This window comes from Bombina bombina, chromosome 1 (genome assembly GCF_027579735.1).
Source record: "Bombina bombina isolate aBomBom1 chromosome 1, aBomBom1.pri, whole genome shotgun sequence".
In the NCBI taxonomy this organism is placed as follows: Eukaryota; Metazoa; Chordata; class Amphibia; order Anura; family Bombinatoridae; genus Bombina; species Bombina bombina.
This window is the reverse complement of record NC_069499.1, coordinates 446364931-446383305: the sequence shown is the minus strand read 5'-3', so window position 1 is coordinate 446383305 and position 18375 is coordinate 446364931. Positions and strand designations below refer to the sequence as shown.

The window sequence follows — 18375 nt, the reverse complement described above, 5'->3', positions numbered from 1 at the left end:
ATTGAAATGCACCCATGCACATATCAATGTTTTCCTTTCTATCCCTTTAAGGAACAGATTACAAGTGGAGCGGTATTTAACCCTCCCACGATATCTCCGCTAGAAATATGTTTTTTGGGGGGGATGGGTAGCGCTCGTATTACAAGTACAACTGCAAAAGACTTCTATATATGTCTACTTATGAATTTATGTGTTTTTATGTGTATATAGGTCTGTAAATACATACAGTATATACACATATAAATACATAAATACATATGAACACATATATATACACACACACACACAGACATATTTAGACATTTATATGTATGTATCTCAATGCTAAAGCCCTTTGTCTGCCTTTTTTCTAACACCTGATACCTCGTATCTTTGAGTCCTTATAACTTTTTTCTGCAATATTTGTTTAAAATAATTTTTATTAGATAGTGTTATTATTAGTGTAGCTGTACTTGTAATGTATTTTTGATGTATTTTGTGACACTTTTTTGTTTCGCAAAACAGTTAAAGGGACAGTCTAGTCAAAATTAAACTTTCATGATTCAGATAGGGCATGTCATTTTAAACAACTTTCCAGTTCACTTTTATCATCAAATTTGCTTTGTTTTCCTGGTATTCTTAGTTGAAAGCTAAACCTAGGTAGGCTCATATGCTAATTTCTAAACCCTTAAAGCCCGCCTCTTATCTCAACGAATTTTACAGTTTTAACAGAGGGTGTTATTTCATGTTTGACTATAGATAACATTGTGATCATGGCCGTGGAGTTACTTATGAGTGGGCACTGATTTGGCTAAATTGCAAGTATATCAAAATAACTGAAATAAAGGGCCAGTCTGCAGAGGCTTAGCTACAAGGTAATCACAGAGGTAAAAAAGTATAATAATATAACTATGTAAGCTGTGCAAAACTAGGATTATCTATCTTTTTAAACAATACAAATTCTGGAATAGACTGTCCCTTTAACCAGAGCTCTGAGAACACACTATCCCAATCCGCACTAAATCCAATTGCGCTCAAGCAATCTTGTTTACTTTCAACTTGAAATACGAGCGATAAAACCGACGCGCAAACACCGGCGATAAACTCCTTTTCGCTTGCGCGTAACTGTTAGTGCTCCACTTGTAAACTGGCCCTAAGATGTGCTTAATGCTAAAAGCAGTTCCTATGATTATGTAGTGTTGAATATGGATGAATTTATGACATAGTGTAGGAGTTGATACCTTTCCCAAGAAGGTCAAATGTTGAACAATCAGATGCGCACTTTCTGTCTTCCCAGCTCCGCTCTCTCCGCTGATGATAATGCACTGACATGTAGCAGAAATAATGAGGTGTAGAGAATTAACCATAGTGCAATTGGGTGAATTCAACTACACAGAAAATATTCATAAAATGTCCATTATTAAATTGTGTTTTGCTATCAATGATTCAGTACATTTCATTTGAAAGCCATAATGATTTTAATGATTTTTATTTTTAGAAAAATGTAATTGCATAGTTTCCTAGAAAACAAATGATTGTCGTCATGTACAAGAAAACCATTGTCTCTAACATAAAGCAACCATAAATCCCAGGTGCACATATACCTATATACCTAAATATACCTACACATATATCAAAATTATTTCCTTAATATTTTTTGTTTTCTTAATAATCTCTTAAAATTATTGTTATAAAAGCTTCAGCACTAGAACCATTAATTTGCAGTTAAAGGGACAGTTTACCCTCATTTTTTATCCCCTTTAATTTGTTCTCAATGATCCATTTTACCTCCTGGAGTGTAATCAAGGGCTCAATGATTGAAAGCTCTCTGGGCTGGCTAGATTATTAATGAATGCTCGCCAGTCCTTCTATTTCCCTGGTGGAATGATCTAAAGCCATTTTTTACCCTGAAAACAGGGTGTCTCGCTAAGGGGCGTATACTGCATTTTCATATAAAATGTGCACAACAAAATTCGCATTTTAAACATTATACAAAACAAATATTTGAATCATTCACACAAAAATAAGCAGGGAAAAATTGTATTGTTAAGGTGCATCAAAAATCATAACAAAATCGTATGTTAACAAAAAAGTAAAATTAGTATGTAATTTACACAGGAATAAATCAAATTAAATTGTAGTACACTGGATGTGCAAAAATCACAAAGAAATTTGAATTTATAAATACAAAATGCAAAGCGTAATTGTTGTTTTTTCGTAAAATTGGCTGAACATGGGCATTCCATGGGCGTATATGACAATGTCTCACTAATCCCAGTGTAATTCTATAAAGATTTTCGCGCTGCAGATATCACAGTTTTTTCTCGCCAACTAAAAGGTGGCGAGCTTTTGTCAAAACAATACGAACACTTATAACCCCAATAGAAAAACAAATGAATACTAAAATATAGGCGAATGTAAGATGCTATAAGCAGAAAGCAGCTTAATGTGAGTTATATTGGCTGCAGGATTTTAATTTTAAAGTGCTCCCCCTGCTCTCTGCTAACTTCGCACTAAGGAGCGAAGTTTCCCTATCCAGCGAGCTCCAATACTTTTAAAAGGAGCCATCTTGCAACTCGCAGGGACTGTCCCTTTTTTTAGGATCATTGCACTGGGGCAGCCAGAAAAAGAAGGTTTGAGCTGGCGGAGAATATATCATTGAGCTCCAATTGTTTACAAATATCTCCTTTACCTTTATTTCAGCATTTGAAATAGTTGTTTTTATCTGTGGTATCCACACCTAAACTATAAACTGAAAGTTTCTATGCTTAAGTATAGGCTAAATAAAGCTGTGTAAACATACCCAGCAGAAGAAATTACACACCCAGTGGGAGGTAGGAGAGATAAGCAATAACATGTTAATTTTCAACTGTTCTCTCTAAGGGGCTGATTTTAAAAAAATTTGCCAGTCTACATGTGTTTTTTCACTCCAACACTCTCAGAGGCAGCCCGCATGCGATTCTATTAAAAAAAGGGGCTGTACTTTTGAGTGTTGAGATGTCTCCTATAGAAATAATAAAAGTTCTCTGCTATGTAAAAGTTTGCAATGGAGGACAAAATATACAAGGAGAACACGGCGTATGTTTAAACTTTAATATTACCCCAATAAAAATTTAATTATACAATTTTCAATGCACTGTACCTTAAACTCTCTGTTATTTTTGTATGCATAGGTTTTCTTTTCAGAGTAATTAGCATTTTGAGAATTTTGATAAAAGCTTGCCACCTTTTAAGGTACGAGAAAAAACACTGAGATCAGTAGGGTAAAAATGTTTACACAATTATGCTGGGATTTTAGAGACAATTTCATATGCACCCATGAAACGCCAATGTTTAGCCCATTTTACGAAAAACAACAATTATGCTTTTTATTTTGTACTTATAAGCAAGAATTTCTATTTTTTTTGCATAACAAGTGTACTTAAATTACGATTTACGCAGTGTATATTTAACATGATTTATTCATGTGTAATTTACATACAAATTTTAAATTTTTAATGCACCTTAACAATACAATTTATTCCTGCGTATTTTTAAATTAATTGTTCAAATATTCATCTCCTTTCCATATGAAAATGCAGTATATGCCCCTTAGTGAAACACCCTGTTTTCAGGTCAAAAAGTGGTTTTATAGAATTCGTCCAGGGAAATAAAAGTACTGGCGGCATTCTTATAAAATGTACCCTGCCCAGAAAGCTTTATAAATCGGGCCCTAAGTATTGGGCTTTAATATACAGACAAACATAATATAAAGAAGCATGTCAGTGTACAGAAAGTGATAAAATAAGGAAATCTGATTTCCCTGCAAGATTAACCCTTTTTAACGGATTATGGTTTCAAATAACAAAGCCAGCAATTTCATATACAAAAATAAATCTAAAGAAGCAAATTCTCATACATTTTACACTCTGCAGCTGGTATCATTTTATTGGAAATACATTAAGGGAAAACAATTTTACAGTACACACAGTAGCCATTTACTGATGGTTCCATCCTGTTGTCTCACAGCATACAAACAGTTTTTCCCCCCAAATCACACATGCTGTCCTTTTAACAAAAAAAGCCAAAATCTACTTCACTCTAAAGAGCCTGTGCAGCAGTATTTAAACACAATGCCTGCTCAGATTCAGTATTGCTTCTGAATACATAAGTTGTGTTACATAAGCTACTACTGGCACTCTGAGAAGGGTGGTGTTTGAATACTTGTGCACAGGCCCTTACAGAATATGTGCATATGCTGCAGAAAAACTCCACCATCCATTTGAATTATTTGGAGCCAATTTGGGCGTGTTACAGTCGTAAACATAGCTTTCCATTTCCTCTGTCATTTTGTTAATAAAGTGCACAATATCTTGCTTTTAAAGTCATTTTTTATGACACTTTTTTTATTAGAATCAGAAGAATTAGCCAAACCTTTATAAAATAATGGAAACCAAGTAAAATAAAATTAATTAATATGATGTATTCAGCACTATATTACCTGATCTTTGCAAAATGTGACCATTCCTTGGTACGCAGCATCTGCGGTTGCAAATATATGTGGGGGGTTTGAGGCACGCTTAACACCATGGTAAAGTCTAGAAAACTAAACAAACAGAAAGTGCTATAGTTTAAGAAATGTTAAATAAAATATGACTTATTGTACTAGGCATCAATCCTTCCCACTCCTGCGCTCTCCAACTATTTTACATATTAATACGTGATCCATGTTTGTCTAGTGAGGGTGAGCGACTCTCAGTGCTCAGTGCTAACTACTGCACCTTTTCAGTCTATTCATTTGTGAACTATTATATATGAAGGTCCATGGTATCAGTCAGTGGTGTCTCATCTATTACAAGGTAAAAAAAAAAAAAGAGAAAAAATAGATAAATAAAAAAATAATGTATGGTAGAAACATAAACATAGATATTGACGGCAGATAAGAGCCATAGGCCCAGCAAGTCTGCCCGACCTTACCTAACAGCATAAACTTATCTAGTTCGTAGGATAGCCCTATGCTTGTCCCATGCATTTTTAAAGTCCCCCACAGTGTTTGTTGCTACTACCTCTTGAGGAAGTTTATTCCATAAATCAATCACTCTTTCTGTAAAGAAGTGCTTCCTCAAATTACTCCTGAATCTACTACCCTTTAGCTTGAGCTCATGACCCCTTGTTCTTGAATTTTCCATTTTATGTAAAATACCCACAGCCTCAGTTTTACTAAACCCTTTAATGTACTTGAAAGTTGCTATCATATCACCTCTTTCCCTTCTCTCCTCTAAGCTATACATATTTAGGTCATTGAGCCTATCCTGGTAAGTTTTATTTTTTAGACCATGTACCATTTTGGTAGCCCTCCTTTGCACAGATTCAAGTTTGTTAATATTCTTCTGAAGATATGGTCTCCAGAACTGCACACAATACTCAAGATGAGGCCTAACTAATGATCTATAAAGTGGCATAAGAACCTTACTATTTCTGCTGCAAATACCTCTACCAATACATCCAAGCATTCTGCTAGCCTTACTCGCTGCATTACTACATTGTTTACTAAGTTTTAAATCATCTGAAATAATAATTCCCAAGTCCTGTTCCTCGTCTGTAACAGTCAGTAAAGTGTCATTGAGTCTGTAATTAACATTTGGATTTTTCTTCCCTAAATGCATTATTTTACACTTTGCTGTGTTAAACTTTAGATCCCAGTCGTTTGTCCAATCCTCCAATTGTTGTATATCACTTCTCATTTTGTCTACCCCCCCTGGAACATCCACTCTGTTGCAAATTTTTGTATCATCTGCAAAGAGACATACTTTCCCCTGTAGCCCTTTGCTGATATCGCAGATAAATATGTTAAACAAAACAGGCCCCAGAACTGACCCCTGAGGAACACCACTAGTAACAGCCCCCTCTGCTGAATGAACTCCATTTACTAAGACACTATGTTTTCTGTCCTTAAGCCAGCATTCCAAGGGGCATTTCAGCGGTAGCTCTTCCTTTGTTTATAATCCCACCATATATATCACCAGCATCTAACGCATCATCAAAGACACTGCTTTTGGTTCAAATGGTATCAATTAAATTACAAAGTCTGCACTGAAGTAGATGATATCCTTTTTAAAACACCTATATGTGTATAGAACCATTTTTCCATACCCTCCTATCAATATGATCCGTTTATTAAACAAGGATCGTATTTCATGAAAGAATAAATGTAGAACCCTTGCACAATGCTACACTCCTTGTCCTCATTGCTTACCTGTGGTGAATAAATGCTGAGATTCTGAAATGGGTTTAAAGCTATTAAAATATCTCCAACATATGTATAAATCTGTAAGTCAGCATAACGCGTCTGTAGCTGATGTATTATGGTGTCCTAAAACGAATGAAATAATAAATTAGCAAATCTATCAACAAAGCATTGATATTGCAGCAATTATTACATATCATTAACATTCATTTTACTTCCAATTTCTATTTCCCAGGGCATAATTATAAATCACTGACCCATTCAGAGCTAAGCTCCTATATCAGCATGTACTATGTTCAATTTTTATTAATGTAGCATTTTAAATGCTATTCATTGGAATAATGTATCAAGTCACTTCCACAGTTGACAAAAAACATAAATGGATAATAAAGTGAATTTTGTATATATGCATCATTAGCAGGGGTGTATTTTGGCCTACTCACACATGGCACTTGCCTAGGGCAGCAGATTGGGAGGGGTCAGCACTTTGTTTGTGGCTATATTTGTAAGCAGCTTACCCTTATTAGAAGTATTATACAGGTATTTAATGGGAGCTTTTGCCCAAAGAGCTTACCTTCTAGGGGGTATAATAAGAGACTGCCCAATGGAGCTTACAGTTTTGAGGTAGCTATTGCTTTTAGTTCTGTTGCATTTCAGCACTTTTCCACCCGACTCTTTACAATTGCACACTAGTGTTCCTGTGCAACCCCACCCCCTGCCCACATACAGTCAATCACGCATGGGCAGGAGCTGTACAGGGCAGGGAAGCATCGGTCTGATCACCGCTGCTTGATAAATCCTGACTACTGCAGTCAAAGGGGACAGAAGGGCTCTGTAAATTGAACCCTTATTGTGTTTGGGGAAGTATTGTTTCAAGAAATTTGTGTTTGGGGTCTTTTATATATATTGCAGTGATAGATATGTGTGTGTATGTGTATGTAACTGTGTGTTTATGTCTGTGTGTAACTATGTGTGTAACTGTGTGTGAACATTAGCTCCCCCTTACTGTTGCAGCGTAATACAGGATAAGCGACCTATGCAACTGTAGTGCCCAGACGGGCGACCTATTACGGGGCATGCGTTTTCTATATCTTTATAATTGCACATTGGATGGAAGCGTGGTATGGACCTAGCTAACCACTGTCACCTCATCATACCACCCCATCTGACAAGACATACTAGTGAGAGAGCTTAGGTGGGAGGAAGAGAGGCATGAGCATGTTTGACAGTGGGTTACATAATCTAGTTTAAACTACTCCCAATAAAGATGCGGCTTTTGGGGGGTGGGAGAAGTATCGATCCCTAATGGTTCTATTGCAATATGTAAGTAAAATAATAACAATTTTGGTGACATTTATTATTCAAATGGATACCATTTATATGTTTGAAATATGTAAAATTTACTAACCCTTTAATTAACCAATTATGTTAACAATTAATGTGCTGTGTGTCCTCCTTTGAATGTCTGGATATTGAATACCTGGATGGGCAAGATACCTCAGGATTGAATGGGGCATGATGTGAAATCAGGATTAGTACATAAATGGTGAACTATACAAGATATTAATAAGATTGACAACATCCAGAAATGTATTTATCCTTAGTGAGAATCACAGTCAATCTCAGTAAAAATGAAGGAGAGCAACTAAATTAACTCTTTGAAAGTCTTAGATCCTAGCAGATAAGTTATTGCCATTATGAGAGTTTGATTATTGATGCTGAGGTAGGACTAGAGTAAAAACTGACCTAGCACTGTGTATATAACTTTTGACTTGACCCACCGGGCAGTAAAGAGGGACAGATGTCTATGACATTATAATGAAGCAGAGCAGGTGATATATACACTATGAAGGAGGATACCTACTGTATTCTGACTGTGCAACAAAGCAGGGCTTGTGCTATACTATGGCTTCTGAAGGGAATAGTATATTTTTTGCATTGCATTACGGCAGGTGCTGTATAGAATGAGTTTGCAACAAAATGGAGTAGTCCTTGTAGTGCAGCATGTAACAAATGCTGTAAAGAGTGTCTTCATAATTTACAGTATTATTTGTAGTAAAGCAGATAATTAAGTTACAAGTGAGCTCCTTAGCAGGCAAACAAGTAAAGGTGCATTAATGAGTATCTTTCTATGGAAATGGAAACAGGTTCAGATGTTGAACAGCTCAGGAAAGAGGTCAAGGAACAGAATGGACAGGCAATCAAAAAACCTAAGAAGAAAATACAAATTTACTGACACAGCATTTTTTGTATTTTCTACTTTGCTCATAGGCTTGACAGTGGCCCACAGCTGTGTCAGACTGCCTGGTATTGGTGCTGGTCTAACCTTGACTTTGAATCAAAAAACCTAAGACAGTTAGACAAATCCAGATAAAAACATAGGTAAAAGAGTAATCACAGATAGTCCAGCTCTTGCATCGTCAGGCAAACCAACAGGCGTCCTGCAAAACAACAAAGAGGTCAGGAACAAGTCATGCCAAGAAATCAGACAAAGAAGTAGACCTTACGGTAGTAAGCAAGCTGGAACTACATGTGAGAAAGGAGCAACCCCTATGTTTCACTGAGATGAGCAAAGCCTTCATGTGAAAGAACACTGGCAACCTGGAAGTTACCAGAACTGATATACAAGTGTAGCACTAGGAAGTAACAGCTCCAACTGTTTTATCAGATGCATTCACCAAGAAAATATAAACAACTTATTGGTTGGGGAGGAAGAACAGAAAACAGTAAAGAGAAGCTTTTTATGTTTCTTATAAGCTTACAGTATCTCTCATCCAGAGAAATCAAGAGTGAAGATTTTTTTCATTACAGAACTTTGGAGAAATCCTAAATTAACCAGTAGTAGAAGTTTGCATAACTCACTAACCATTTGCTTTTGGGTACAGGCTATTGATAGTAGCTGGTACATTGTAGGCATACATTTGGATGCATCATGATCTAGCCAAGATCTGGAGGAAATAAACCGAAGCAGCTTTAACTGTTTATTTTCAAGTGTTATATAAGAACACAAGGATAACTATAGAATAATATTATCCTTATCAGCAATGATTAAAAGATCTAGGTATTCTTCATAAGTTCTATTAACAAACGGCTAGATTTAGAGTTTTGTCGGTAACTGCCCGTGTAGCTAACGCTGGCTTTTTCCCCCCCGCACCTTTTAAATACCGCTGGTATTTAGAGTTCACAGAAGGGCTGCGTTAGGCTCCAAAAAGGGAGCGTATAGCATAATTTACCGCCACTGCAACTCTCAATACCAGCGGTGCTTACGGACGCAGCCAGCTTCAAAAATGTGCTCGTGCACGATTCCCCCATAGGAAACAATGGGGCAGTTTGAGCTGAACAAAAACCTAACACCTGTAAAAAAGCAGCGTTCAGCTCCTAACACAGCCCCATTGTTTCCTATGGGGAAACACTTCCTAAGTCTACACCTAACACCCTAACATTTACCCCGAGTCTAAACACCCCTAACCTTACACTTATTAACCCCTAATCTGCCGCCCCCGCTATCGCTGACCCCTGCATATTTATTAACCCCTAATCTGCCGCCTCCACCTACCTACAATTATTAACCCCTAATCTGCCGACCGGACCTCGCCGCTACTCTAATAAATGTATTAACCCCTAAAGCTAAGTCTAACCCTAACACCCCCCTAAGTTAAATATAATTTAAATCTAACAAAATAAATTAACTTTTATTAAATAAATTATTCCTATTTAAAGCTAAATACCTGTAAAATAAATCCTAATATAGCTACAATATAAATTATAATTATTATATTGTAGCTATTTTAGGATTAATATTTATTTTACAGGCAACTTTGTATTTATTTTAACCAGGTACAATAGCTATTAAATAGTACAAAAAATAAAAAAGAACTAAGTTACAAAAAATAAAAAAATATTTACAAACATTAGAAAAATATTACAACAATTTTAAGCTAATTACACCTACTCTAAGCCCCCTAAAAAAATAACAAAGCCCACCAAAATAAAAAAAATGCCCTACCCTATTTTAAAATAAAAATAGAAAAGCTCTTTTACCTTACCAGCCCTTAAAAGGGCCTTTTGCGGGGCATGCCCCAAAGAATTCAGCTCTTTTGCCTGAAAAAAAAACATACAATACCCCCCCAACATTACAACCCACCACCCACATACCCCTAATCTAACCCAAACCCCCCTTAAATAAACCTAACACTAAGCCCCTGAAGATCTTCCTACCTTATCTTCACCACGCCGGGTATCACCTATCGTTCCAGGCTCCGAAGTCTTGATCCAGCCAATCAGAATTTTCCTACCTTAATTCCGAATGGCTGATAGAATCAATCTTGGATGATGTCCCTTAAAGGAACCTTCATTCTGTGTTAGGACGTCGGAAGAAGAGGATGGATCCGCGTCGGAGGTCTTGAAGATGGAGCCGCTCGTCGTCGGATGGAAGAAGATAGAAGATGCCGCTTGGATGAAGATGTCTACCGGTCCGGATCTCCTCTTCTGCCTTGATAGGATGAAGACTTCTGCCCGATGATGGACTTCTTCAGCCGCCGCTTGGATCAAGACTTCAGCCGGAGGATGGACGTCTTCAGCCCCCGCTTGGGCTTGGATCAAGACTTCGGAGGCTTCTCTGGACGGATCGGTGATACCCGGCGTGGTGAAGATAAGGTAGGGAGATCTTCAGGGGCTTAGTGTTAGGTTTATTTAAGGGGGGTTTGGGTTAGATTAGGGGTATGTGGGTGGTGGGTTGTAATGTTGGGGGGGTATTGTATGTTTTTTTTTCCAGGCAAAAGAGCTGAATTCTTTGGGGCATGCCCCGCAAAAGGCCCTTTTAAGGACTGGTAAGGTAAAAGAGCTTTTCTATTTTTATTTTAGAATAGGGTAGGGCATTTTTTTATTTTGGGGGGCTTTGTTATTTTATTAGGGGGCTTAGAGTAGGTGTAATTAGCTTAAAATTGTTGTAATATTTTTCTAATGTTTGTAAATATTTTTTTATTTTTGTAACTTAGTTCTTTTTTATTTTTTGTACTTTAGTTAGTTTATTTAATTGTATTTATTTGTAGGTATTGTATTTAATTAATTTATTGATAGTGTAGTGTTAGGTTTAATTGTAGATAATTGTAGGTATTTTATTTAATTAATTTATTGATAGTGTAGTGTTAGGTTTAATTGTAACTTAGGTTAGGATTTATTTTACAGGTAATTTTGTAATTATTTTAACTAGGTAGCTATCAAATAGTTATTAACTATTTAATAGCTATTGTACCTGGTTAAAATAAATACAAAGTTGCCTGTAAAATAAATATTAATCCTAAAATAGCTACAATATAATTATAATTTATATTGTAGCTATATTAGGATTTATTTTACAGGTAAGTATTTAGCTTTAAATAGGAATAATTTATTTAATAAGAGTTAATTTATTTCATTAGATTTAAATTATATTTAACTTAGGGGGGTGTTAGTGTTAGTGTTAGACTTAGCCTTAGGGGTTAATATATTTATTAGAGTAGCGGTGAGGTCCGGTCGGCAGATTAGGGGTTAATACTTGAAGTTAGGTGTCGGTGATGTTAGGGAGGGCAGATTAGGGGTTAATACTATTTATTATAGGGTTATGGAGGTGGAAGTGAGGCGGATTAGGGGTTAATAACTTTATTATAGTAGCGGTTAGGTCCGGTCGGCAGATTAGGGGTTAATAATTGTAGGTAAGGTAGCAGCGACGTTGGGGGCGGCAGATTAGGGGTTAATAAATATTATGTAGGTGTCGGCGGTGTTAGGGGCAGCAGATTAGGGGTACATAGGGATAACGTAGGTGACGGCGGTGTGCGGTCGGCAGATTAGGGGTTAAAATTTTTTAATAGAGTGGCGGCGATGTGGGGGGGCCTCGGTTTAGGGGTATATAGGTAGTTTATGGGTGTTAGTGTACTTTAGAGCACAGTAGTTAAGAGCTTTATGAACCGGCGTTAGCCCAGAAAGCTCTTAACTCCTGGCTTTTTGCTGCGGCTGGAGTCTTGTCGTTAGAGTTCTAGCGCTCACTTCAGCCAAGACTCTAAATACCAGCATTAGAAAGATCCCATTGAAAAGATAGGATACGCAAATGGCATAGGGGGATCTGCGGTATGGAAAAGTCGCGGCTGCAAAGTGAGCGTTAGACCCTTTCCTGACTGACTCTAAATACCAGCGGTAGCCCAAAACCAGCGTTAGGAGCCTCTAACGCTGGTTTTGACGGCTAACGCCAAACTCTAAATCTAGGCGAAAGTTTTAGAAAGTAGCATAACTAGATATATTTAAAGACTAGTAGCCATTGGTTTTGAAGAATTTGTTCTATTTATCTATCCCTCTAGTCTATTCAAATTTATGGGCTCTGTAAAGATCTAATTTTGTGAAGAATGTTGAAGCATAAAATCCCACCCCAAGATCTTATATCAATTGTACAGTTGTAAGACCAAAAGGGGGCAATGAATCTTTTTCTCCTTTTTTTTGTAAATAAAAACTCCTTGTACAATTATTAAAGTAGAAGGTTATAACATCAACAAATAGCCACTGTTGTTAAAAGGAATATTAAATGTTGAACTGGTCTTCATAGAAATTCCTGTACATGGAGTTTTTTTTTCTATAGCATTTTTTTTATTACAGTTAATAAAGTCTTTGCTGATGAAAATAGCAGTGGTCCCAAAAACAAATACCATGTAGTTGAGATGTATCTCAGTCATGTTACAATAGTACTTGGAAAGACAAGTACTATATCAAAGCATTTTCCATCTAACTTCAACAAACAGGACAGGAACAATACAATGGCCAAAAGCTCTTCAGTGCAGGCATAACCCACAGATAGTCAATTATTTATTTCAGCATATTAAAAAGACTTCTGGAGGGATCTAAATGAATGGGTTATGCACAGGTAAGTGTGGCACAAATGGTTCTGATGTAGTCACTAGGTGTCCATGAAAGAAATTCATGTCTCTTTTCTTGAGTAAGACTTATGTTAATCTGGATATCAAGCATGAAAAGCATTAAATGTGTCAGATAACTTCACTTAGGCTAAATTATCCTTCAAAGCTTTGGACAGCCTGAGGCAGTTCTGTATTGAGGTACCATGTCACTTGGTCTGTACTGACCTTCTAGTAAACTAAGTGCTTCAAAAATGAGTCATAAAGTATAAAGGTAAGGCAACTACTGCTCTGAAAATTTTAGGTCAATTAAAGAAGTTTGAAATTATGGAGTGCATCCATAGACATATGCATGAACATATTTTACAGGAGATGCTAAATTCAAATTATTTTTGACAGGTCCCAAATAAATTATATGGCAGGGGCACATGGGGTTGAGAAAGTAAGGGGGTGTTTGATGCTACAACCTTCTCAAGGACCTCAGCAGCAGGATATTTTGGTTGATGTGAGTCTGTACAGAGCCTCTAATACAAGCTGAATCAAGAGAGACTTGGTATGTCAACTGCAGTTGATATCATGGCTCAGTTGTACTGTTAAGTTTGGTGAGGTGGGAAACAATAGCCTGTGTAAATTAGAAATAGTCGAGAAAGCACAAAGTCTGAGCACAAACCCTAGTCAAGGCTAGCAATACACACTCCACCATTTACAAGTTTAATGTTCAGGTATACAGCATTGGTCAATTTTCTTACACAGGAACTATCATTTTTCCAAAATACATGTAGGTATTGCCCACTGTATTCACTGTATTTTTAGTAATACTTTGCAATTTATATATATATTTTTATGCACACTTAGACATTCCTTCTGATTAATGCTGAATGGCGTCTTGTAACGGTTAATTTATAATTAATTGTTCTAATGCCTCATCTTCTCTTTGGATGACTTCCCCTCGGTTTTTCTTTATTCATTGTACAATAGGAGGGTGTTTTTTCCCCATTACTAGATAGTGTGTGTTCCCTGTTCCACTGTTTGTGACTATTGCTTGTAGAAGGGCATATAGATAAATTTACAAATGTATTTTTTAAAGATCTTTCTCAGTAAAACTGACAACATAGTATGAGGCCTTTAAAAATCTGATTACGAAAACTCACTACTTTTAGATATTATTTAAGATAAAATTAAAAATCAGGGGGTGTATTTGCTAATTATTGGACCATTACCTCATCCAGCACTTCCAGATTTACCAGATCGTCATCAAGGCAGCAGTTTTCCCTGGTCTGCAGTACATAGGGCCGTTTGGTGTGCATCCGTTCATACCTGAAAAGAAAACAAGCCACCTCTAAGATTGATAAATTCAACTAATCTGTGTGATTGGTGCATAAAAAACTAAGAATAGATTTTCTTTAATGTCAATTAGATTACATAAAAGCATGGGATAATATTAGTTTCTTGGGGCTGATTAATTATGCAGCAGATGATAAAACATTAAGGGCTAGATTACAAGTGAGGCACAAACAGTTTTGCACAAGTGATATCGTCTTTTCGCAAGCCTTTTTAATTGCGCTGATATTTCAAGTTGACGCTTCAATCCTTACAGTGATCTTAGAGCTGTAGTTAACTTTTCCAAAACAAAAAAGTTGCAGAAAACACTACAAAAATACATTACAAACTATAGTTACACTTATATTAACACTCTCTTATAAAAAACATGTTTTAAAAAAATATTGCACTAAAAAGTTATAGGAACTCAAAGATATGATATCTTTGGTGTTAGAAAAAAAAAGCTGCCGAAGTACTTTAACATAGAGATACATACACATTCATTTCTAAATATGTATCTGTATGTATAAAGATATGTCTATATTTGTGTACATATATATTAATGTATTTATATGTGTATATATGATTATGTATTGATAGACATTTATACACATATAAACACATAAATATATATGTACACATATAGACATATATATATATATATATATATATATATATATATATAAGTGCATTAGAGCCCTTTGCCATTAAAAAGAGGAAAACACATATATATATGAAATATTCATATTTAATAAAGATTTGAACTATGTATTTACTGTAAATATTTCACATTTGCTAATGTGAATATGCTATGTTGTTTGCACGATGGGTTTTTTCAACAATTTTTTTTCTCCATGGACTTCTATGGGTAATGCGAAAATGCGATTGTGTTAGGCTGTTGTCAACTTTTTTTCTCCATTGATTTCTATGGGGGAATACATGCACGAAAACACAAAAACTTATGTTCGATTTTTCTCACTATTCAGATTACCGCTTGTGCAAAATAAGTTTTTTTGGAACTTGTAATACAAACGCAACAAGACTAGCGTAAAAAGCTTAAATCTGGAAGAGTTTTTGCGATTGTGATAAAAATATACTGTGCCACTCGTAATCTAACTCCAACTCACGTAAGAAACAATTAAACAGTTTGATCATTTATGTTCTCTTCTGCATTAGAGCTGAATCATGTGCTACATATTCATTTTGTAACAGGATCAGATATAAGGATGTTGATTTTATTTGTTACCTTTCTCCTTGACATGAGGCCTTTTCTGAAATGATGTCTTTTTCAAGCATGATTTCCCATACAATGGAAGTTTGTATCTGAGCTAACTGAGCTCTGTTTCTCAGTTTTAATCTTGGTCTTTATGTTACGGAATTAGAAGCAACAGCATTTTACCTCCGAGTCCTAACTCTTTCTAATCTGATTATACCAAGAATCTTCAACCAAATCAAATGATCATTTAAAAAATGTTTAATGAAAACAGCCAGCACAGTATTTAAGGTGCCTTTTTTTGTAGATAATTGTATTATTTTCTTATGGTTTATATGTTTTCTATTGTGTCAAATTTAAAAGCAAGTGTGTTTGCAGATGTACTATCTGGTAACCTCCTGCTGAGGAACAGTTAGCACTGATCCGGAATGAAGGCTTCTGACAGATACTTCCTCCAAACATTCTACAAAGTCACATGATCAAATTCTTGTAGCCTAAAATAAACCCTCACAGTGTAAACCTTAAAGGTTATCTGTTGCATCACATAATGTACAGCACACACATGGCCAATTCAATTAATCCAGTTTTTAAAATCCATTTGTGCTGTTCAGAATTGTATTTCTTATATAGGCTAAGGTTAGTGTTTTTTGCTTTCTATTTTAATTTGATAGATAAGAAGTCAATTGCGGCTTTTCAATATCATATATAATGTACAATGGGTATAGAAAGAAAATATATTTTGGTATATTCTTTAGCTCATAATATAACTTATGTTATACTGGTGGCTAGTTATAAAAACAAACAACTAAATCAAGTAATTAAATGTTTTATACATAATACATATATGACTAAAATAAATAATCCAGCATTAAAAATGTTACAATTGCAAGTGCTGTGCGCCTATATGTGTACCCATACAATTCCTTGTGTTTGATTAAGAATAAATACTGACAATTTTTTTCTTCATTTTGCTGTGGAATTCATTTATATTCTTTTTATATTTTTAACATTTTTTTTACAGTTATACCATCTGTATTCTCAAGAGCAATGTACAAGTATGCCTCATAAATATCAAAATTTTGCTTTCAAAATCCTTTGTCCTTCCCACTTCTAAATGAAAGCTTTCCACATATCTAATATATGTTTTTTATTTTTTGCATATATTAATATAAATAATTATTTATCATAATCTAATAAAAGTAAACAATTCATTCAACAGTACTCAAACACATAATCCCATTAAGGTGTATATCTATAATATGGTCTAAAATCAGTACAAATCTCAATGTTTGGAACTTGCAGGCAGCATTGCGCTGTCAGCAGTTATTTAACTAATCACGCAAGAGCAGGGGCTGTCAATAATCCAGATCAGAGGTTAAGAAACAGTGGTCTTAGGAATGATTCTTCTTAACTATTGGCTGCTGGCTAGCTCTAAAACTGCATCCACAGCTTGATAAATGGAGCCTATAGACAAAGCCCAATAGTTGAGTAATTGTGATGCACATAGTCCTGTGCCAAGGGTGGCATTATAAAAATGAAATGAAAAATAATTAATTTTTTGGTTTTGCAAACAAACACAAAGCAGACTCGCACTATACATTGCACAAGAGCTTACAAGTAGTTTGCTCTAGAGAAATGAATACCATGCAAATAAATCCAGTATCTGATTACCCACTGCAATAAACCAGGAACCACCAGACCCCCCACCACCACAATAATTCCCTATTCCACTAGACTCCCAACCACAATAAACCATGGAACCACAAAAACCGCACCGTTATAAACCTTCAAACTGCCAAACTCACATTGCAATAATCCCTTAAACCTCCTAACTGCAATAAACCTCTAAACCTCAAGACACCTCACAGCAAGGATATCATAAACCGTCAGATTCACCACTGCATAATTACCACCCTCTAAATACCTCCAAAGAAATCTCTCTTATGGAACCCTATAAATTTCTCCTAAAACCCCCTTACTGCTAAGACTTGTATTACAATAAAGAAATGCAAACAAAAATAAAATATTAGATTTAAAAAGCCTGGATAAAACAAAATTAACCCCTTATAATTTATAATTGACAGAAACAACAGGAACACACCCTTTATCTCTGGATCCCACACTGAAGTCTGCCTCTACTTTATTTTGTGATCTGGTGATACAGGGGTTAATTGCAGTATGGTGCAAAAATATTTTAGATATAATTGTGATCGTTATTAATGATGATAATTAGCCCACCTATAACTCATCATATGTGATCAGGACTCAAATGTTTTATTAATTATTTTTATTATAAATGAATAATCCATGGATGTCTAGTGTGGATGCATGACCCCTCCATGTGTGTCTGGACTCCAGTAGTGAAAACTTTATTAGCCAAATATGATTTAAAATTGTTGGGGTGGGAGGATTGTGTAAAACCAGATTTCCCAGTGCCTAATTCAACATGAAAACAGTTCACTAGTAAACTAACCCCTAGATTGTAATTAATCTCTTCCCATATAAAATGGTCTATTTTAGCTACAATTACCTAATCCGTAACACAGTTCTTCAACCTGTCATTAAATCTACCACCTCCAAAAAAACAATGTTAAAACTAACAAAACACTAATCCCGAACCCCTCAGGTGCTCTAATACCTAGAATGGTTAAGCCTTGACTAACCACTATAGTAAAAAAACATTAAATATTAGACATGTGCGATTCGATTCGGTCCAAATCAAAATTTGGACGAATTTGTCGAATTCGGAGATTCTGATC

General features: G+C 35.6%; 1 protein-coding gene across 1 annotated transcript in view; it reads right to left on the bottom strand.

The window, feature by feature from the left end:
- MYO3B (myosin IIIB) overlaps positions 1-16045 on the bottom strand; it is a 72273-nt gene extending 56228 nt beyond the window's left edge. Inside the window, 5 exon segments of the mRNA XM_053698421.1 lie at positions 1221-1304; positions 4460-4564; positions 6215-6331; positions 14304-14400; positions 15650-16045. Of these exon segments, the coding sequence (XP_053554396.1) occupies positions 1221-1304; positions 4460-4564; positions 6215-6331; positions 14304-14400; positions 15650-15699 (453 nt within the window). The 5' untranslated portion in view covers positions 15700-16045.
- Between the last annotated feature and the right edge of the window lie 2330 nt (positions 16046-18375).